Source organism: Thermobia domestica, chromosome 10 (genome assembly GCF_964235325.1).
Source record: "Thermobia domestica chromosome 10, izTheDome1.hap1.1, whole genome shotgun sequence".
Lineage (NCBI taxonomy): Eukaryota > Metazoa > Arthropoda > Insecta > Zygentoma > Lepismatidae > Thermobia > Thermobia domestica.
This window is the reverse complement of record NC_137463.1, coordinates 15,955,710-15,979,075: the sequence shown is the minus strand read 5'-3', so window position 1 is coordinate 15,979,075 and position 23,366 is coordinate 15,955,710. Positions and strand designations below refer to the sequence as shown.

At 38.5% G+C, this 23,366-nt stretch overlaps 1 protein-coding gene and 1 long non-coding RNA gene across 2 annotated transcripts in view; one reads left to right on the top strand and one right to left on the bottom strand.

Annotated features, from left to right (window-relative positions):
* LOC145662316 (ras-related and estrogen-regulated growth inhibitor) overlaps positions 1-23,366 on the top strand; it is a 154,137-nt gene that overhangs the window by 113,364 nt on the left and 17,407 nt on the right. The window contains exon 4 of the mRNA XM_081727763.1: positions 21,158-21,386. Within this exon, the coding sequence (XP_081583889.1) occupies positions 21,158-21,386 (229 nt within the window). The remainder of the gene's footprint in view (positions 1-21,157; positions 21,387-23,366) is intronic.
* LOC145661946 (uncharacterized) lies at positions 500-10,054 on the bottom strand. The gene is made up of 2 exons (XR_014126916.1): positions 9,263-10,054; positions 500-880 (listed from the first exon to the last, which is right to left on the bottom strand). It is a non-coding gene; the product is annotated as an uncharacterized LOC145661946 (long non-coding RNA).

Here is a 23,366-nt window from a genome sequence, read left to right as displayed (position 1 = left end):
AGCGCCACCAAACTATATTGTAAAGTTCTGCGTGTATATTGTAAGATGTAGGTAGGCAAAAGCCTAGGGCAGGATCTCTACAGAGCTCTCAAGCAAGCTAGGTGTAGTGGATTTTAGGATCCAGAATGCTCCGTGCAAGCAGTGAGGCGGTTAAAAGTCACAGAGCTCCGAAGCAAGCTAGGTAACTGAGGTTAGGATACCCAACAGAGTTCCGAGCAAGCTATGAGAAGATGGGAAGCCTCTGGCACTGCGCGATCTGTTTGAAGTGGGTGCACCTCGTTTGCGCACAGTTTTCTCCCAAAGATCTTCGATAATCTGTAGTTGATTGACAGCTGATCGAAAAGTATAAAATCGTGGTTTTGCGCACAGTTTTTAAATGCGACGTTGCCAAATCTCAATATAGTCATGCTTAAGCAAATCATGCAGTTGCACACGGTTTCAATACTTTAGAGAATAAGGGTAAATATGAAAGATACGAAAGAAATATTCAATTCTGCTGTTCAATGTTTATTATATTCAATTCTGCTGTATGGTACATTTTTTTTACAACTTTAGTCCTTGAAATTTGTGTCCTACAACTTTAAGATATTTCATTCTCGAAACTTCACTGTGTGTGGAGTTTTGAAAGTACCTGTATAATTTAATGATTTGTTCCCTCCTTTGAATTTCTTCTTTCCTTTATGGTTTCGAATCACCTTTCCGTACCGAAGCGATCTTCAAACGTGTTTCATGCTGTATTTCAAGTAACACTGATACTACCGTATTGACATCAGGTGCACTAGAATAGAACTGGCTGTTGTAGTGACGGTGGAAAGATTCTGGTCCATTTGTTGTCCTAGGTGCTGGAGATGGTTCACAAGCCCACATCACTGGAGGGTATCTGAAAAGAAAAGGTAATCATGAATACCATATCCTATCACCGTTTAATTTTTTATTTTGAAATAATATTTTGATTTCCAGAACTGCTATAAAGTAGAAACTAATTTTCGGATCTCATTTCATATAATACTTTACTATTTCTGTGCGCTATTTCTATATTCATGCCTTTAATTTCTCAAACGAGAATGCTTCTAGCCTATATACTAGACAGTTTGTAATTACTTTGGCTGGAGACCCTCTACCTCTTTAATTTTGATATTTATCATTCTTTAATAGTTAAAACTAAGTTAAGTGGTTTTTTCCAGATCGGGACGGGTGTAAGCCACAGGGTAGTTATTGCCCCCAAAATTCATTATATCTTTTACATTTATCAAACCAGAATATTACCTGCAATTATCTTCTATGTAGTTGTTCATCACATAATCTGAAAATCTAAATCCTTTGGTTTCAGGTGCCACCGAAATCAGATCAACAAAGGCATCTGGTACTTGCTCTGGAGATAAATACGGGAGTCCAAAAAATTTCTTTAGCCAAAAACGTAAAAAGCATAGAAATTAAATTGAGTTCAACATTGTTGACTTTTTTTATGGATAGTTCACAACTTAAATTTCCTAGAGTAGTCTTGCCTAGAGTAGTAGCCGCAAATTCATATTTAGAAGACATACAAGGTCTGTATGATAAGTAATGAGACTCGCCGCGCCGCGGCGCGCGTGTCGCTGGAGCGGGTTTGTCGGTGATGGAGGATGTAGGGGGGGGGGGTCCGAGCAAAGCAACGCACCGCGCGTCAGTTGGCTCCGAGCCTTAGTGGAGCGCGGACAAGCCTTGGACAAAGCCCTTGTGAACATTCTTGTCACGGCGGAAAATCAACAAACATGGAGGGTTCCATCGAACAGCGTTATGCGATCAAATTTTGCGTTCGCCTGGGGAAAACGGCTACTCAGACGCTTTCTCTCATCACGGAGGCCTACAAAGAGGAAGCCCTATCCAAAGCCCAGGTGTTTCGTTGGCACAGTGCGTTCCGGAACGGCCGGGAAAGCGTTGAGGATCTGGAGAGGGCTGGACGCCCGACAACAGTGACTACGGACGAAACTGTGGCAAAAGTGAGGGATCTCCTGAACTCAGACCGTCGATTATCGTTGAGATTGATTGCTGATGAACTCGATATGAACCACACAACAGTGCACAAGATTGTGACGGAACAATTGGGAATGAGAAAAATCTGTGCGAAACTGGTGCCGCGAGTGTTGACTGACGAACAAAAGCAACGACGTGTTGATTGTTGTCAGGAACTGTTGAACCTCATGAACAGTGACCCTAACTTTGAAGATGACGTCATAACAGGTGACGAGTCGTGGGTGTTCCAGTACGACTCTGAAACGAAACGTCAAAGCGCGGAGTGGCACACTCCTGCGTCCCCGCGCCCCAAGAAGGCCAGAATGTCGAAGTCAAAGGTGAAAACAATGTTGATTGTTTTTTTTGACAATGTGGGGGTGGTCCACAAGGAGTTTGTACCCCAAGGACAAGCCGTCAACGCCGCCTTCTACAAACAAGTCCTTGAGAGACTGCACAGGAGCGTCAAGCGGAAAAGACCGGCGATCGCTAGCCGGTGGAAGTTGCATCACGACAATGCCCCTGCCCACACCGCCTTCTTAGTGACCTCCTTTTTGACCCGGATTGGGGTGGAAGTCCTTCCACAACCACCCTACAGCCCAGATGTGAGCCCGGCCGACTTCTTCCTCTTCCCGAAGCTGAAGCCACGCTTGAAAGGAACCCGTTTTGCAGACGTCACAGCCATCCAAGCAGCCGTGACCACATTTCTAAAGGACATGCCGGCTGCTGACTTCCAGGGGGCGTTTGCAGCGTGGAAACATCGATTGCAGAAGTGCATCGACGCAAGAGGAGAGTACTTCGAAAGCTTTTAAGTCCCTGTACAGATCAGATCAATAAAACAATGTTTCCAGACCTGGTCTCATTACTTATCATACAAACCCTGTAATCTAATGTTGGCGGTAACCAATCAGGAACCACTTGCTGTCTCGCTATGTATTCTGTTAGATAAGTGAGTTAGTGTGTTTGAAGAAGCAAAGAAAGTAAGGTAGTTGGAGTTACTTAGGTAATTTAATAAATTAGTTTATTTTACTTAATCAAATGAGTCCTGTCTTGTTTTGCAAAAAAAAAAAAAAAAAAAAAAAAAACTACAAAATATATTGTATATTAAGATCAAAGAATGAATTGGCAGCGTTGCATACCATTTTGTGCGCAAAAGCATTAAAATGATTATTTGTTTTGCTTCTTATCTGCATGGAATGATAAGCTGGAAGAAAGTGTGCGCAAAAGCATTGCACCCGTTTGAAGTGCCTACCTGACTACAAATGAAGTGCCGGTGGTGTAAACTGATATTCGTATTCACTGTCAGTGGCAGCCTGTGGTGGATAATTTATTTGGATTAACTTCATGTTACCAATAAACTGATTTTTGTTTTCAACATATGGTACTATATTGTAGTGCACAAAGTGCAAAATTTTTGCTGGACAGTTCATCTGGACAAAAACAACACATTGGTGACAGCGCCTTTTGAGAAAATATTGATCTCACTCCTATCTAAAGAAGGCAAGAACATTACAATATAGATTATCACAAGGTTAATTATGAATAACATGACGTTCTTCATTGATTTCGCACGCCTCACAAAGCGTTTCGGATTTTTTTTAAATGATCAATTTGAAGGTGACCACACAGGAAAGTGACATTTAAAGGACAATGCAGTCGAATAGGGGTGGTAAATACATTTTATTAGCTTATCGACGCGGTGTGCCAAACAGCAGGCAATTAACAAGTTGTAGGACGCCATTACCCTTTAACCCCTCCTCAATAAGTGTCCTTATCTTCCAAACTGTGTTTGTTTTGACCTTACCACTGTGCTGGGCACTCAAGGAAACTCCCCAACACCAAAAATGAAGCGTGTATCTTTATTTTTTTTTTTAATATTTTATTTTTATTTATTTATTTATTTATTTTTGCAAAATCTGTTCAATTTTCAACTTTTAACGCTCGTAATTCAAATACACTTGCGAACGAGGACTTCTCCGTTTGCGTAATTATTTCATATGAAAAAACGAGTCGATTGAGCACAGTATCGACCTTCCCTAGTTAGGAATTTATTCAAGCGTGGACGCTTCAACGATAAACGACACTTCAAGTTGTGTAAGCGATCAAGATCTCAATTTGAGGTCATTTTCCTCGTGACCTTATGGACGCATATGCTCCTATTTGAAAATAGTTTCTTTAGATTCAGTACCTTCAAAGAAGTATAAAATCTGCACTTAGAAATTTATTCAAGCGCGGACACTTTCACTATTAGCATAAACGATACTTCAAAAAAATTAACTTTGATATAATTTTGTTGGTGATAAACAACTACAGACATGTTATATTGAAGAAAATTCCTTCCTTCCTTTCTTTCTTTCTGTCTGTCTCGCAAATCCTTGTGAAGATATCGAACACCTCAGAAGAGAAAGAAAGTAGATAGCTAGCCAAACGAATCATCTGATCTAACATAAGGTAGAGGGGGAAAAAATAGTCTGCAAGTAGAACGTAAAAATCTCGTGTGTTACATATGTCTTCGTACATAGTATGGCGTGTTTGGTCAAGTCTCCTTATACAAAAGGAATTTTCTTTGAATACCTGCCAACATTTCTTCGTCCAAATCTGCTCGCATGGTCTCGTGAAGTTCGGTGGCTGTCCATAAATCACCTTCAAATACCGCCATTTCCTTGCGTTATATAATATTGTATGGATCATAAAGTAACAGAACAACGGAAGAAATGCAACTGCCTGGATATAATAAAAATGATACGTTGGATTTTGTTTTCAGTTGTTGACCTTCATGAATTATTAGTAGAGACTGGCGTAGTTACTACAAAGCTTATCTTAACAATTTATACAAATTTAAGATCACTTTTCTACGTATTGTCCAAGGTATTTCTTACTTACACGAACACGTGTGATCAGTGTAGGACCTAAATTCACACATTCAGGATTTAGTGCTTCTATGAATTTAATGAACAACGTAGTACGAACGTTGTGATTTTTAATTTTTAATTATTTTTTTAAGGAATCTGATTAACCGAAATTACTTTTTTTTTATTTACTCTCTGTCTGTCCGTGTTTCCGTCCGGGCGACAGGAAATCTCAACAACTACTTGATGTTTCACCATTAATTTTGACCAGAATGTAGTGTCGAACGTTAGAAATCGAGTTTGTTGAGTGTGGTAGTAATCAAACCGGAAATGATATGAATCAACCATTTCCGGTATTAACGATCCATATAGTGGATTACATGTTGTTTTCCACGGTATTGTTCTCTCTGATTTATCTTACATCATAATCGTAAACATTTATACAAAATCGACTCATAAGCTGATCGTTGCCAGATGACTATATTATAACAATCAGATCAATTATATTTATAAACAGAATACATACAATACAAACGGTCCCAAACACGGTTACTGCTTCTATTCCGTAACTACAATTTTGAGTATTCATTCGACATTTCTTTCCAAAGGTATTTTAGGAGTATTTTAGTTTATTCTCAAAATTTAAATTATATCTGAATGTTCCATTTCGTCTCCTCTGACTTTAACTGTTAGCCATTTTAGTGGATTTATGTTTTTGTTCGTTTCACATTAGACAGGATTCGATCGTTTATTAATTTATGATTTAATGAGTTTGTATAGGCTGATTCTACTGAGATATACGCAAAGCCCACTGTACACAAACTGGAATCTAACCGGAGACCCCAAGCAACAGAGGTGAATGCTTTACCACTGAGCCACCTTTACCCCCTACATACTTAAGAAATAATAGTTCAGGCGGTTGCAAATAGGAAAAGTTACAAAATACCAACTGTAACACAAGTAATATGTTAACTTACGAAGCTAAAAGTTGATGTCATATAGCCCTGCTGTTATTTTTAACTCGCTTCTAATATCCCGCAGCAGACTTCTTATAGACATAACATTCTATAGAGTAGAATTTATGCTCCCAGAAGCATGACATAAAGTAATGACTATAATACCACATCACATTTGGTTCATACTCCTAGGCGGCTCCTTTGTGGTGAACAAACACCGTGTGCGGGAGTTTTCTCGGGCTTCTTCTGTTTCCTCCTACTTTCTCCAATACATTATTTTTCATTTATTCTCATTATCATCATATCCTTTAACTTACTCGACATAACCGTGCGACGTATTATTTCATTTTCCTTAAGTATATAAAATCCAGTTCTTTAGTCGCATAGCATAACAAAAAACAGAACATTATGTAACAGAAGGTGATATTAAGAACTCCGTTAAAAGAGAAAGTGCAATTATAGCCCTATCAATTTACTAAGCTATTGTGACATTAATAGTGTCTTGTGTTCATTTGTTTGGAGCTTAATGTTCTCTTTCAGTTGCGAGTCTAATGAGACCCCCTCGTTCCAAAGGCCAGAAGAACATTTACCACTTGTTCCAGGGAATGAAAAGCAGAGGTGCTGGCAACCCTTCTTTTCACTCCAGGTGTGTGTGTGTGAACCTTCACGACAATGAGATCTCAGAAGATCTGAATGCAAATACTGTGATAAAATCGTGGCAAACAACGCCAAAATCGAATCGTGACAAACAACACCCCACCATATAGTGCAAAAATAATAATAGAGTGCAAAAAGCGCTTTCCTGTAATCGATTAAACTAGATCAAGAATATATTTTATCTCCATTCCTAACTCTCTACTAAAAACCGGAAGTGGTCTACTAGAAATCTACTAGACTTCTGGTTTCAATTACTTGAGTTTGTTTATACCTTCAGTATTTTTCCAGTTAGAATTTGTTTTCATTTTAAAAAACGTAAGCGTAACTGATGTTAGTCTGCAATGTCTATTCGCGTAGTGCCTGCAAGGATTTCGCCGATCTATTGTATAAAGAGCATCAAGTTTGCTGACGCAGGTTCTAATTTCCCCAACTGACCTATTTGCAAGAGTGGTCTGCTCGTGCGGAAGTAAGTTGTGAATGTGTTGTTGCGGTAGAAGGGTGTTTGACTCCAAAATTACTGTTGTTCGAAAACGATTTATTAATATTCTGGTAATGAGCGTGGCTTTTTACGTATCAGAGACGTGGACATTGAGAAAAGCTGAAATATCCAAACTGGAAGCATTTGAAATGTGATGTTGGCGCAGAATGCTGTGTATATCATGGACCGAAAGTAAAAGGAATGAAGACGTAAAGCTAATGAAGGACGACAGATCATGAAGATAATAGGAAAAAGAAGAAACAGCATGCTTGGCCATCTTATTCGGCACTCCGATTGGATCACCGTGTTGATAGAGGGAAGGGCAGAAGGAAAACCAGAAAGAGGAAGACCAAGGATAGCACATCTAGATGCAGTTACGAAGAAGATATCTTATCAAAGTACAAAACAGCTTTTCCAAAAGAGAGAAAAGTTTTAAAATTTCTGTGTTGCCCACCAACCTATGGTTGAGAACAGAAAGAAGAGACTTGTATTATAGGAAGTTAGGGACCTATAATTCATGTCAGTGCTATTGTACAAGTGTCGGTGTGTGTACGTATTTCGTATGGATGAAAATCGATGCAAATAAAGTGTTAGTAGCTCTACATCAGATTGAAGTACCATCTTCATCACGTGAAGTACGTACTGCAATTGCAAGTAGTATTTTCAGTTTAATCAAGAAACTTGAAGACTTGAGTTCTAAAAATCCTGGGTGATGAAAAATTAGCCCAAATGCCTTCCGAGGAAGTGACTGAAACAAAGCCAGTTTATGAGCCGTTGAGTGACGATGTGGCTGACGTTTGTGTTCCTTTTGATTACGTCAGAAAGGTACTTGAAGCTAAAAACAGAGAATGGTCACTGAAGGCAATCAACCACCATTTTAAGAGAGTAAAGGACTATATATCGCGGTATCAGAGATATTATGATCAACAAGGAACTAAGCAAGAGAAACTGAAGATCATATCGGAATTTATGTGATCAAATTTACAAGAGGCAAGAAATAATCTAATAGCTGTCCATGATATTGATATCAAGCCATGCGCAGGTACAAAGGCTAGAGCTTGGGTTAACTGATTTCAAAAGTGGAATTTCAAGAGAGCTCATAAAATTGTTACTCACAAAGTGCCGCTATTTGTGACGTACAAACATCCTCAATCAGAAGAAGAGATTGAGAATTCGGCGATCGCATTTGGTAGTGAATTCACAGACAAAATCGCCTCAAATTATTCTTCAGCTGAAATTCTAAATACTGACCAATCTGGATTCAGTTACGAGATTCACAGGGATTGCAAACTATTTCACATGGGTGAAAGAGACAGGATTCTTGGAATAAATTCAGCATCTGGAATATCTCATTCATATACAATTCAACCCATTGTCTCCATGGAAGAGAAATTACTTTCCCCTATTCTTATTGTCTTACGGGAACAAAGTGGTGCTTTTGGTTCCATTGTGAAAAAGCAACTGATTTGACCTTCATACGTATATGTCACGTGTTCCAAATCTGCTAAAGTGGACAACGGCGAAATAATTGTCCCTCTTCCTATGTTCAAACAAAATGTTGCCTAGTCATTGGTTCATTTTCTCTCCAACAGCAATATATGTTTTCACTTCCGGATAAACATGTCGGAATAGCAACCAGTCTGCCTAGTGCAACGTCGTTGGTCCAACCTTTAAATGTATACTTTTCCGTCAAGGGGAAAGGTTTGTCAAACTATTTTGTGAGCGAGTTGTGCTCGATCATATTGATATATAACTCCAGAACCGTAATGCTATTACGAATCTGCACGCACTTATCCATAATCAGTCCAATATTCAACAAAATGATTAGGCACGCCTGGAAATAACCTGCATTCTCCGTTACTTGTGATTTCTTTGATGCTCCCGACAGTGTTTTCTGGCAAACTAAAAATTCGAGTTGCTTATTTCCCAACTGCACAAATGACTCATTCATCCAGTGTGGTTACTCTAGTGTGATATGCTTTTACAAAGAGCTTAATTGGAATTATAATACCTGTAAGTGAATGCATATCTTAAGGTAGTAATAGTGTTGGTATCCATTTTACCTTATTAGATATTTTGAAAGAAAGATAGTATTCATTGCTTATTATTTATTACAAGTAATTTAATGTGACAAGATGCAGACTTCAGGAAAGAAAATATGCTTAACAAGACAAATCGTAAAGAGTACTTTAAATTGGTCTGCATGATTAATAGTTACTTCAAAATTTCAAAGTAATTTAAATACATATTAAGGTAAGCCTTGGGAGACCACCAATAGAGATACAATTCTCAAAAAGACATATCAATAATTTAAAGGTAAAAAGAAAACTTACAATGTAAATAGCGGTTTCTTAAGTTCTCTCATGTCTCTGAATATTTAAGTCCTGCGAAAACTTATTATGAGAGAAACGTCCATGTATGTGTCCACTCGAGTCGTAGTTTTCCAAGACGACGTATGAGATTGAGTGATTGAGTGATCAAGTGAGCAAGTGATGTCAAATGTATATTTTCCAGACTATTTATATGATTCTACTTTTTTGTGAATAACATGTTTGTCTTGAGAAAATCCAAGAGCTTAGCTACGTCACTGTTATTTTGTAAAGTATTTGTGTCCTTGGATTTTCCGTTCACTTTGTTAAAATAAACTTATTTTTCTGCCTGAGTACACACTCAAGAAAAAGTTCGGATTTACATACATGGTAAAAATTTTAATATTCCAACTAAATGAAATTAGTTCCTTTTTGATTATACAACACACAGCCAGCTCTTCTTTTTGAAGAAGTTCTCTTATTTGTATAATACTTTATCAAATTATAAAGAGAACGTCTATTTTAATATTCCAACTAAATGAAATTAGTTCCTTACCCAAACCCATAAACTGCAATCATTTAAACTCTCTTCTTGGTGTTTGAGTAAGGGTGGTTCCGGAAAGGAAGCTCTGAAAGAACATTAGGTAAGAGGGGAAAGGAGTGCTATGCTTATGGCATAGTGAGTGGGAAGAGAAATGAAGGGAGGGAGGGTCATATTTTCATATATATGCAATACCTTATTCTATACACTATAAACACTATATAAAAAATGCGAAAAGAAAGCTATTTACAGATCAAATAATTGTAAATCGAGTATATACATAAAAAATATAAAATATTGAGAAAGGAAATAACAATATATATTTTAATAGAAAATATCAAGCGACACTGTTAAACATTCGATCATAAGAATATATATATATATATATTGAAAGCAAAGGCTAAATATTGAGAAAATAGCCATCACCTATTTTTTTTTTTTGATATATCACGAATAATATGAATAATTATGCTAATAATAGAAACTAATACTAATAATAATAATAATAATAACTAAAATACTAATGGCGATAATAATAACTAAAATGCTCTCATCTCTCTGTAAGGAAATATATTCATATTTCAAACATATAGTAATAAATAGATAGTGTACACAATATGTACAAATAAAATACATGATTAGAAAATATTTCTTTTTTTTTATTAAGAAATTGAACAGTAGCAATTAGTGACTGGCTGCATTGGCCATCAATGATCGATATTTTGTATGAAAAGCTGGGTCATGAGGTACATCTGGTACATATAGTTTTAGGCGTTCAAGCGCAACTTCTTGCAGTGTCCCATCACAGTCGACTATAAACTTGTTCTTGTCATGGGTTCGATCCTTGATGACAAAAGGTCCATCATATTGCTCGGAAAAAATCGGGGATTGCCCACGCTTTGTGTATAACCTTTTTAGCATCACTTGCGCCCCTGGAATGTAATCAACTGGTGGGCGCTTCTTTTCCAATTTGCTTTTGAGTTGCTGAAAGATTCTGTGTCTGTGAAAATTGACCAAAGAGCGAAGTTCATCTAACTGTAATAATCTGCCATTAACGTCAGAATCCTGCCTGGGAATTTGTAGAATATTATCCAGTGGAAAATTAAATGTGGTTCCATAAAGGAGTGTAAATGGACTAACACCATGCTGGGTATTTGGCATATTGTTGCATACATGCAAGGCTTGTGGTAAGTAATGGGACCACTTTGAATGATCTAATTGCGTAAGATAGCGTAAACTAGCTTGTATCTTAGAACAGGCAGATTCCACTGAACCTATGGTTTTATGCGAACTAGGCAAAGCAAATTTGGTTTGAATGTTGAGGGCTTTCAGAAACTCTTGTGATTTAATTGAGGTTTGGCAAGAATGTTTATCAAGGAAAATGACCTTTGGGACTCCATAGCAATATATAATTTCTTCTTGTAAAAACTGAATAAATGTATTAGATGTCAATTCTTTGACAGGTTTCGCTATAACATAAGAGGTAACGGCTTCGGTGGCTACATAAATATAATTAAAACCTTCTGATGTTGGGAGTTTCCCAATGGCATCAATGAAGAACGCATCAAAAACTTTATTATGCTCATGACTTTGTACATGAATGTTATTTGGTCGGTAATTACGCTTGAATTTATTGCATTCAATGCATGCATTTACCTTCTTACGGAGCCATTGTTGTAACCTAGGTAGGTAATATCGATCTTTAATTAGATACCTTAATTTTTGAAAACCTGGATGGGTATCTTTATGAAATTCATCAAAAACTGAATCTCTGTCATGCCAAGAAAAAGTTCGGATTTACATACATGGTAAAAATTTTAATATTCCAACTAAATGAAATTAGTTCCTTTTTGATTATATGGCGTGGGAGACCCGGGTTCGATTCCCGGCGGGAGCTCATGTGGTTCGGATTCCACGTTAATCAGTAGGTCCACGTCTCATATAGCCTCGCTGCTGAACGGGACGTAAAACTCAAAATCAATCAATCCTTTTTGATTATACAACACACTAGTGTCAGAGGCGTAAATAAGGCCCCGCAGACCTCGCATTGCGGGAGACCCCAAGCCATTAGGGGGTCCCAAATCGTGAAGTGGAACGCGCAGAGAAGGGGCTCCACTCCACGCTGTCTGCAGGGGAGGGGGCAGCTTGCACTGTCTAGTGTACATTTATGCTTATAGGATTGGTTCATGAAGTCTCATAAGCATGTATAATTGCCCTGTATGGGCTTCAGCAATCAGCACACTACACACGGAGCCCTGCAGAACTTTTTATTTGGTTCAATATTCGTGAAGTACCTGACATTTAACATGCAATACCCTGCAAAAGGTACAAGATACGGTAAAACTCACTACATCAGTAAATTTCCGAGATGTATCACTTGCATCTATTCCCATTTGGAAAACTGAAAGGTGAATCGAAGATGGCTGTCAGGGTGTGTAACATGTGTCAGGGAAGCAGTACTTGATCCAATTTGTTTTGCATATACCGACATTGATATCCAGTTACACCTAAAGAAACTAAAAACAATTTTGTGTCACACGTTAGTAAGGTAGGAGTGCACTGCTCATATTTCCCGTAGTACAAGGGTAATATGAGCACTTCATAGAGCAAATATGAGCAGCGTTACTTTTATTAATATTTTTGCGTAAAATATAAGGCAGATACAAAAGTGTACAAAAGAAGAAATAAAACGTAAGTGATTACAATAACAAGCAAAAGATAATTGCACATACACGTAAAACAGTTCATTTCAAGAGTCCTGTCTATTGGTGTGGCGCAAATAACTGGGCATTAAATCTGCTAGAATAATCACCAATAAAGAACTCAGGGCACTGAACGTTCACACAAAGGACATGATACCAGTATTGGCACATATCTCACTTGATCCATTTTTCCCCTTTGGAGTCTTCACTAAATTTTCCTTCACAAATATGGCAAATACTATCATTCTCCTCACACTGTATGGATGAGCCTGTCTTCTTTCTTGCCGTATAATTTCTGGCGTTTTCTTCAATGAAACAATTATTATCCACTTGTGCTTTAGATTTATTTATGGCTGTCTGCTTGTTCATCTCCGCACACATAGACTGTGACAACATCCCCTCCTACACAGAGCTGGGGTGATAGACTGGAAATGGACGAAATGTATCCAAGTTGATTATGAACTTGAAGATTGTGGCTTCAATTGAAGATTGTACATATGATTGAAGATTATGAACTTGATCATCCATACTATTATAAATAAATTATATTATTATCGAATATCTACCTTATTTAACATCTGCAAAATTTCCTCATGTCCATCTCTTTCATTACTTTCAAAAAATATGTGCCCATATTAAACTGAATTCAAAAGCTCATATTTCACCGACTTTGGCAACTCTGTTTATAGAAAAGAAGTGAACGAAAGACTGGCGTTGAGTTCCTAAACAGAACTCAGGCACCTAGTCAAGGGGGGGTCCGGACCCCCCCCCCCTTCCAGACCAGAAATGAAAAAATTTAGGAAGAATGAAACAAAATGGAATGAGAAAAAGAAGAATCAGTGTTAAAAATAAACTATAGGAAGCTTTTGGTTACTCTTTTTATGAGATTTGTATTACTTGCAATACATGGTGGCGAAGTGAGCGAGATATCCTGGAAGAGTCAGGTAATTTGAAATTTCTAGAAAAGTTGGCGATTTTTCAGAATTTCTAGTCAGGCAGATTTCAAGCTTCGGAAAGCATAGCGCCGTTCTGTAACAACGTGGACATTTTTTATCATAATTTTTCGTCATCGCATCCTTGCAGTATCAAACATGTTATTTCAAAAACAATTTTCTACTGATCCTTTAACCTGTCATTTGGAACAGACAGTAGTTGACGGAATAATAAAAACAAAAAATTATGTGGAAAGAAAGTTCTGTTAACATTTGATTCAACATAGAAAGGAACGCAGATATTGTAAAATATTTTACGACATTATTGAGTATGTACTTTTTATAATAGTCAATATGTACTTTTTATAATAGTTGAGGTCATAATGAACGTAAAATTGTTATACAGGGGTTGGACAAAAAATCTAAAACGTTTGCAAAAGTGTGAAAATTATACCTAGTATGGTGTGGGGCCTCCTTTTGGGTCCAAAACAGCTTGGATCCGACGTAGAATGGACGTACCTAGCTCCTGAATAGTGGTGTGTGGAATTTTGTACCATTGTTCTTCCAAAACATGCTCCAGTTCCTTAAGGGATGCTGGTGGAGGGTAATGAGACCGAACACGCCTTTCTAACTCAGACCACAATGGCTCAATGATGTTCAGATCTGGTGATTGTGGGACCCAGGGGAAGTATGATAGATATGGTCATGCTCCTCAAACCATGATTTCGCCGTTTTTGCAGCGTGACAGGGTACCAAATCATCTTGGTATATGTCATCACTATCAGGGAACAATATTTGGGCCATGGGTAGAACCTGGTCCCCCAAAATGGCCTCATACGCCTTAGCATTCATCATTCCATGCAGGGCTATGATGAGACCTGCGGAAAACCACGATATCACTGCCCATACTGTAACAGAACCACCCTCATGCTTTACAGTTGGAAGCAAACAGTCTGTATCATAGGCCTGCGATGGTGTTGTCCATACGTAAACACGACCGGTTGTTGGAAACAAGATGAAGGTCGATTCATCGGACCACATTACGTGTTTCCACTGCTCATGAGTCCACGCCTTGTAATCCTTGCACCACTGGATACGCCTCTTCGCATTTACTGCTGTGACCAGGGGTTTGGCGATAGCGGCCCTGTCATGAATTTTCATTTTATGAAGTTTTCCATTAAACCAGTTTCTATAGGCCGGAATTGAGTTCAGACGTAATTTTCATTGCAATGGTCTTCTTTTTAGCTGCTGCAATCCATTTTGATGCCCTCCGGTCCTTATCTGACAGGATTGTCTTTCGACCACTGCTGTGCTTTGCAGACGGCTTTTGCCCATGAATTGTGTATGCCCAATTGATATTGGACACAGTGCCTTTTGATATCCCCATAATGTTCGCTACTGTTGCCACTGAAGCTCCAACCAGACGGGCACCAACGATCATGCCTCTTTGGAAGTCTATCAGGTTGCCCATTTTATCACACCACTTTCACACCACGACACTCACACGTGAACTGGTTACTGCTAACGGAAGAGGAAGGTCCACATGACACATTGAAAACAAAAAATGATCGGTAACCGCAACACGCGTTGTACAGTGGAGGGCCAAACTTACGTGTCCTGTATGAAGTGCTTTTAGATTTTATTGTCTATCCCCTGTATTTGAAAATGAAATTAAATGAAATCTTTAAGTTTAATGTCCCACGGTTATGCCGGTTAGGCTAAAGGAGACGGTGATAATGAGAAATGAGTGAAATGGTGGAATGAAGAAAGTGAGAGGAAACGGGAGAACCCCGAGAAAACCCACGAGCAGGGTGTTTGTCCACCACAAAGTCCACACGGCGCGAGCTGGGATCGAACCAGGGACCCCCAGCACCGGAGGTGAACGCTCTACCACTGAGCCACCACGCCCCCCCTGTATTTGAATAAACAGAGGAAGGGAGTAAATATTGTATAATCTTTTTCAATATTTTTTTATGATTTTACTCGAGATTTCTTTATAATTTGTTATTGAAATACTTACCAACATATCCTCATTTTATTGTCCTAACAAACCAATATATGTTGATAGTAAAGTAGTTTAGATTAATCGAGCTCCTGGGCCTTCAGAATTTATGGCACGCCCCCCACCCTTCGTTAAGAAATCCTGGATAAACGAACCAATATATATTCCAGTAAAATAGTTTAGAATGATCGAGCCCCTGGTATGATGATGCTACCTACCGTTTCCCTCGGGTGCTGGCTTTCGGAGAATTCTCTAAGAAAACAGCTGATAACAATTCTGGTCCAGGCTCATGTTCCGTTCAGGCGCAGATTGATGACATTGAAATACAACAAGTGATTTGACATGAGCAACATTGGTGCTTTTGAGACTCAGGTTGGATTATACTTACTTTTGCGTATGCATGCGTATACATATACGCGACTAAGCAAGCCGACTGCTCGTAGGGATTCATACACACATGAATGAAGACGATATAATTTCCTTAGATGAATTCCTATTTATTAAATAGGCATATATGTGGATACTGAGTAGAACGAGAAATATTAACAACACACAAAATTTTCACTTTACGGAGCTTAAACGCTCAAACAGAAGAAATTGCGCTCACCCAATTGAATAAACGAAATAATGAAAAATAAGACACTTAATATCGCATGGTAGACGTAGATATGCACACATTATATAAAAACACTAGAAACATAGCCCTTCTATTCGATATCACTTGCACTATAAACTTATTATTCGCACTATGAGACTTTCACTGCGTAATTAAGACAAGGGGAATGGGGGAGATACAGGAAACACTAATCCATGATGAAATTTCTTGACTCCGAAGAAATGCTGTATTCAAAAAGACGGTTATTCACTTTTTGTTTAACGCCAAAATAAGATTCCTATCACATATTAAATTATATATCGTACTCGTTAATACATAGGTAAAACGTTCTTCTAAACTTCTCGTTCCTCCTTGCTCTGAAGACTTCGGTTGACTTTTTGCTTCTACCAACGCTTGGGAAAATCCCGTTCGCTATACTTAGGGTTGGTAGTGCATTATAAAAAATAATAAAGAAATGTTCAAGTTTTCTGCATTCTTACACAACACAAATATGACGACGGTATAATTGAGAGCACTGGCAACACATGTTTCGGTCCTGTGGAAATAAAACTTGGAAGTGATAGTCAAAAAAAGTGTTGCAGTCTGAACTGGTAGATTCCTCCTATGACTGTTAGATTTTTTTACACTACTATTATACATAAAACAGTTCAGTGGAAAGGAGCGAACGTTGGTAATTGTGCGAATGAGTCCTTTCACCTACGACTCCTACAAGCTATGAACACTGTTCTCACGGTAGGAAGGATGACCTAGTATGAGTGCATGAGAACACAACAGACGACGGGAATTCGTTCACACACAATATCAACTTCGTGTCCAAAAATATTCCCAACCTTAATAAATGTCGTTATGAAGAAAGTACATATGGAACAGTCATAGTGACGAAAACTATAAGTTGGTAACTATTTTTAGGGAAAGAAAAAAATGAGTTTGCTACTACAAAGCACTTTGCCCAGACGATAAGCGTTGTATTGGAAAACAACAAGTCCTTTGATCTACCGTGAGAAATGATAAAAGCAACTGAGAAACACCTGCAGAAAGAGTTGAATTTCTCACCAGCAAGCAAAATAGCTTTTCTTTTCTACAAGTAAAATAATGATTTCGTTGCACGAATAAAAGTTAAAAAAGAAATACACTGCTCGTCCAAAACGTAGTTTTGTGGTCAGGCTGACGGTCACAATGACCACAGTGTTTCATGTCACAGACCTCCCCCTTTCACGAAATCCTGGCTATGTGCCTGCAGAACTGACTATAAATCCAGTGACAAATTATATACAAAGCATAGATACCAAGTTTTAGCTTATTATCTATTACCCTGATTTAACTATAGCTGAAAAAAGCTACATTTTTTAATTCTATGTACCTCTAAACTTATCTTCTATTTCGCAACAACTGCAGCGAACGAACTTGGGCTACTCTCTGCAAATTCATGCAACTCCAAACAATGCTACAAACTTCGTTGTTTTCCTCTTGCGCAATGTATGTGTGTGCTGTGTGAGTTTAAGCTTCGTGCTGCTCATATTTTCGGACTGCTCATATTAAACTGACTTCTCCTATAAATTATGCAATGGTAAATTCGTTATTATTTTTCCTGTGACATTTTTACTTCACATCGCAATTTAAAGAACGACTTCCAAGCGAAAAATCACTGCAGACATCAAAGCCAGGAGTTGGTTTTGCGTTGATGGTGATGCAAAGACATATCGATGTGACTCTGGAGCCGCCACTGGCAGATCTTCCAACGTTTTCTCTGCATCGGAGCTTGTGACCAGTAGAGTAAACGTTGAACTGAAGTACACTGGTCATTTCCTCGTATTGTTACTAATCATCTACTTCTTGCTTCGCTAAATATATACCAGTAACTTTTTGCAAATTATTGACAACAAGGAAAGTGTTCATTGTATTTATCATCGTGATACTGCCATTGTTATGCTATAAGACAGAGAAGAAGCTTCTAAAATTTACCCTCAACACAAATAAGCAAACACTCTTAGGGGGTATTGTGTTGAAACAAAGATGTCGTTCTATTTTAATCTCGTTGTGAAAGAAAGTGTTTGGGTGTGCGAAAAAGAAACTTTAAACTTTTCACAAGTTGCCAACATTGCTCTTCATGACGTCCATCGATGATGTTGTGACGTAGGTAAGAGGCATGTTTTGTAACTTTTACAAACTAGGCTAAACAATCAAATTTCAGGTCATTTTATTCTGGTCTTTCTTTCTGTTTTTATCTTCGTTCGAGACACTTCATTTCCTAACTGCGACTAAAAACAAACTCACGCGATGTATTTATGTATGGATGTATGAGTGTGTGTGTGTGTGTAGATGTTTGTTTTGGCAAATGTCCTGCTGCGAAACATACCAGTAAAGAATAACTATAGAATGAAGTTATGTGTAAGGTTCTATCTAGCAAACGAATATACTTGAATTGGCGCAGCATAAAGTGTAAGTTTTAGGGGCAAAATCTATTACTTCACGGAGAAAGAAGAAGAAGAGTAATATCGAAAGATCTCACGTATGCAAGCAGTAAGTCTGTGACTATAGTAGTAAGGTAGAAACAACATAAACAGTGTAAGCGTGATTGCTACGTAAATCAGTATAAGAGAAACATTGGACATATCATCACCTTACATACACTTGTCTAAGATAGTTTAAGGCTCAATGATTTCAGAATATCGTTTGCCACTGCGCCTTAAGAGTCTTAACACGATGTCCCACTCCTGCCTTCGTTCGATTAGTGCGTAGCTAGGAGTTTACACTTTCCAGTGAGTTACGAAATAAATCTCGTACAATCACACATATCAAAATTTCCTTCTTACATTCTATACGATTATTTCTTTTCTCTCTCTCTCTCTCTCTTTTTTTTTTATTTATTTCGAAATGTCAAATGAAGTTTTGTGCTTATACAATAATAGGCTTATGTTCCTTGCTCATGAAAGACTATTTTCTGGGCATGGTTATAGTAATATATAATATTTCTTCCCATTTCAAAAACTTAGTCTGCGTCCATGTTTTGTGTACTATTACAACAAAAGTGCCTCACTTCTTGTGATTTCCTTCCACTAAACTTGGAGAGGACACATAATTCATTTCTTAAAACGATGGATGAGCCAAGCAGATGTACTTCCAGCATGATTTCTTTCCAGGAGAGGTTCCATAACCATTATAATGAAACAATTTCTTTTTAAATTACTTATTTATTTACTTCTAAATGAAAAACTTCAAAAAAATAAGTAGATCAAAGATAACGAAACATACTCCATAAAAATAAATGTGAATCGTGCACCAACCTATAATTTCTCTTGTTAGCGTACACAGCTTTGAAAGGGATCACCTGGTGGAAGCGCATTTAGTTGGATCCCACGTTAAGTTGTAGGTACACGTCTCATATAGCCTCGGTGCTGAAAGAGACGCTAAGCACCAATTCAAGCAACCAAATATAATTTCTTCACCTAGCAGCCATAAGCAGTAACGACTTCAGAATTCCTCCAGAGGGGGAATGAAAAGCAATACTCACAAAATACTGGAAATCCGGACAGAACACGAATGGACACATGATCGGGGGGTGGCGTTGTAGCTTAGTGGGAAAAACCCTTAAAAACGTCAAACACCAGAACTGAAAATGTAGCTTGCAATCTTGCACTTTCCTTACTACCGCAAGCCAAGGGTGCCCATTCTCTAAGGGCTTGGACGCAAACCCAAAAATGTACCATTTCTATCCCCCCAAATTTAGCTTCTTTTCCCCCAAAGCAACCATTAGGCAGAGCCAGGTTAAGAGGAGCTTAGGGTGGCTATAGCCCCGAGCTTCCACGTGGACAGGCGCCTCCACTCTGTTCACAACCTCAACTGGCTATTTAGAAAGAATCATGAAGATACAATGGTCATAAAATACAATATGACCAAAAATATAAAACATATTCCCTTAACTTTCCTAGTGTATTTTCACAGAAGTGTATTAGGTGGTCAATAGGGGCCACATATTTTTTCTAATCGTGGGCCTCCAGATGGGTTGATCCAGTCTATGGTATCCATTAGGTCTACCTCCCCAAATTGACCATTCCGCAGTTTGATTTTACCATTTTCAATGAAAAATTATATCACCCCCCCCCCCCCAAATAATCTCATAAGCGCAATCTTCGTCCTAAAACTCGAATGTGGGCATCCCTTCCGGAGGCGATGAAGTTACTTGGCACCCATTCAGCATTGTTCAAATATAATCATCGTCACAACTATTTAGTCATCGTTTCAGGGCACTTGCAGTCAATTAAGAAGATCCTATTCACTACAGCCGTTGCGTCTTCGTCTCGATGTCCGAGTTTTCTATCTGCTTTAGTAAATACAAATTGGCTTTAGACTCCGTTGAGTGAGAGTGCTTGTAGAGAAAAACTCGTGACCTCAATAAGTCAAGACCTCATGCAGCTCTGGTAATAGCTTATTAAGTAAAGTTAGCGCCATCTATTCTAATAGTTTACGACCAATATAATCTCCCACTAGAAAACACACAGATCAATATTATTTTCTTCTCCTTCTTCTTCTGCTCTTCAATATTAAACAAAAGGAGCAGTCAAATAGCAGTTGATCATCTATTTGTAGTTCCTAGTTAACATTGAAAGAGGACGAGAAGTAAACAAATTTATTTAATGCTTAAAAAAAACAGATGAAATACCAAATTACGTCAGGAAAGAGTATTTTGTGCCGAATGTGCCTAGAAGAGGAGGGGGCGGTGTCATGAATCAAAGTATGTCATTGAAATTTTAGGGAGGGAGTGAAACACTTTAAACCACTTCAGAAATTAAAAATGAACAATTTGCACATAAGCAACAATCAAGACTTATCACGACGATAGAGATCAGCGGAACAGCACTACCTCTGGTGCATAGGGCACTGGTTCGATCCTCGACCAAAAAATTTGTGGTGTACATCATGTCCGTAAGTTTTCTCGGGATGCTCCCATTTCCTTCCATATTCTCATTTCACCAATTCTTTCATCATCATTCACTTGCCTTAATCATCTTTATCTTGGTCTTGGCGCAAAAAGTTGTGATTTGACCCTGCCTCGTATTTACAATAGCTTTATTAACTTAAGTGTATATTTACACAAAATAATTATCTTTGTTTTATGTTTGTTTCAGACAGATGAAGATTTAACGTCTCCAGAAACCATCAACTGGGCAGATGGATTTCTTCTTGTATACTCCATCACAGATCGAAGGACATTCAACTTCATTCGACGCGCTAAACAATATATCTATGATGTTAGAAATTCCCGCGATGTATCTGCTGGACCAATACAATTGCCGCTAGTTCTTGTAGGCAACAAAGGCGATATGGTTCACCTACGTCAGGTCAGCACTGAAGAAGGTGGGTACATTATATTTATTGTTGTAGATTTACATCTCAAGGTTTCATTTGGTATGGTAACTGAAGGCAATCATAAATATTTATTTATTTATTTATTTGTTTGTTTAACAATCACCAGATACCGCTCAGAGGCCATTTTACACTGGATATCCAACAACAACAACAATAACAATGGAAAGGATTTGGGAAGGTGTCGGCCAGGGCCTGTTTAGTAGGAACCATCCCGGCATTTGCCTGGTAGGACTGAGGGAAACCCTGGAAAACCTCAGTCAGGATGGTCGGTAGCGGAATTCGAACCCACGACCTCCCAAATGTAGCTCTATCACTTGAGCTACTTCGCTCGGTTATTGAATTAAATAACAAAAGTTCTCAAATTTTTCATGGAAATAGGTAACATTGTCCAGCGTTCACCAACACAGTAAAGTTACAACGAATCACTCGCTAAGGTTTCTAATCCTTGTTACACTATAGTGGGTTAAGGTGGAACGGTTTTCTGATTGTACCAGTGCAAGGTAGTCGAATGATCTGAAGCGTTCCCCATCTGTAGGGGGCGGGGGCTGAAGGCAAAAGAATCACTTTTTCGAAGTATTTAATTTTCCCGTTACATGGTATTCCGCATCGGTCAGACAGTGTTATTCACATTCACTTCCAAAGAAAAGAACCTTAATTTACACACATGGAAAACAACCTCAGAGGCAGCTAGACCTGCCAACTAGCCCGCCCGCCAAGGGCGCCGATTCTGGGGAAGGGGGCGGGCCTCCCAAAGCTCAGTGGGTCCCCTATTGTATTTATGAATATACAATATTTGGCATAATTTGAGTGCAATTTGTCTTAAAATCCTCATATACATAACTTTTGCAACTGAATGCTCCTCCCAAATTTACAGAGAAATCGGCGCCCGCCGACCGACAGAGCAAAGGTGAATACGTACGTACAGTACAAGTGATACTACAAGTGTATTTTGCTGCGAAAAATAGCCAGCGGTTTCTACATTGTTGCAAGGTGTCGAACCTCGTTAAGAAAGACAGACTAACCGCATTCAAAGCTGACAATGGTGGATCTTAGTATGTATTCACGTTCGTAAAAAATTTACAGAAATGTGTATCATCAAAAGAAGATAAAATTATTAATGTAAATTAGTTTATAGTGTTATATTAACTTCCTTTTACAATATTACAGGGTAACCGCTGATATACTCGGTTGCCTATAAATATACACCACTGTATTTGCTACAAAGGGCACTAGGATAGTTTTGCCATACGACCTTATTTCTGATATGTTTTCAAAGTATTTTCCACCACACATTACACATTCTTCGAAACCAGTCGTTGAAGAAACTCTGCCATCTTTCGGCAGAGACCTGGGCACACTCATCGGCCCAAGCCCTTAACAGGGCGTCATCGCTTGTAAAACGCCTCCCTTTCTGTCAGGTTTTTACATGGGGAGAAAGCGCGAAGTCACAGCGAGTGAGATCTGGACTGTATGGAGGGTGCTCTAACAGTTTTAGTCCAGTGCTGGACAAATACTCTGACCAAACTTTTGAACGGTGCGCTGGATCGTTATCGTGGTGAAGAAATCTTGTCTATTCTTGAGTTTGGGCGTAACTGTTTGAGAGCTGTAAGAACTTTAGGCAGACATTCCTCGGTATACCACTTCCCTGTGACTGTCTTCTATGTTTCTAAGACAACTCGACAATTCCTCGCACACTGAAAAATACCGCCACCATCCTCTTCTTCACTGATGTGGACTTTCGAACAGAAACGGGGGTCTCCTCATCTTAGAACACCTACACTTTGTTTTGAGCCTTGGTCGGGACGTCATAGTAATAAAGCTAAGTTTCGACACCTGTCACAATACTGTTCACAAAGGAAGATTTTCCATTTTAAATTTTTTCAACATTTCACGGTGTGCCATCTGCTCGTTGGTCAAGTGGTGTGGTACCCAAAGGGTACAAAGCTTTCTTACTCGAAGGTGATCCTG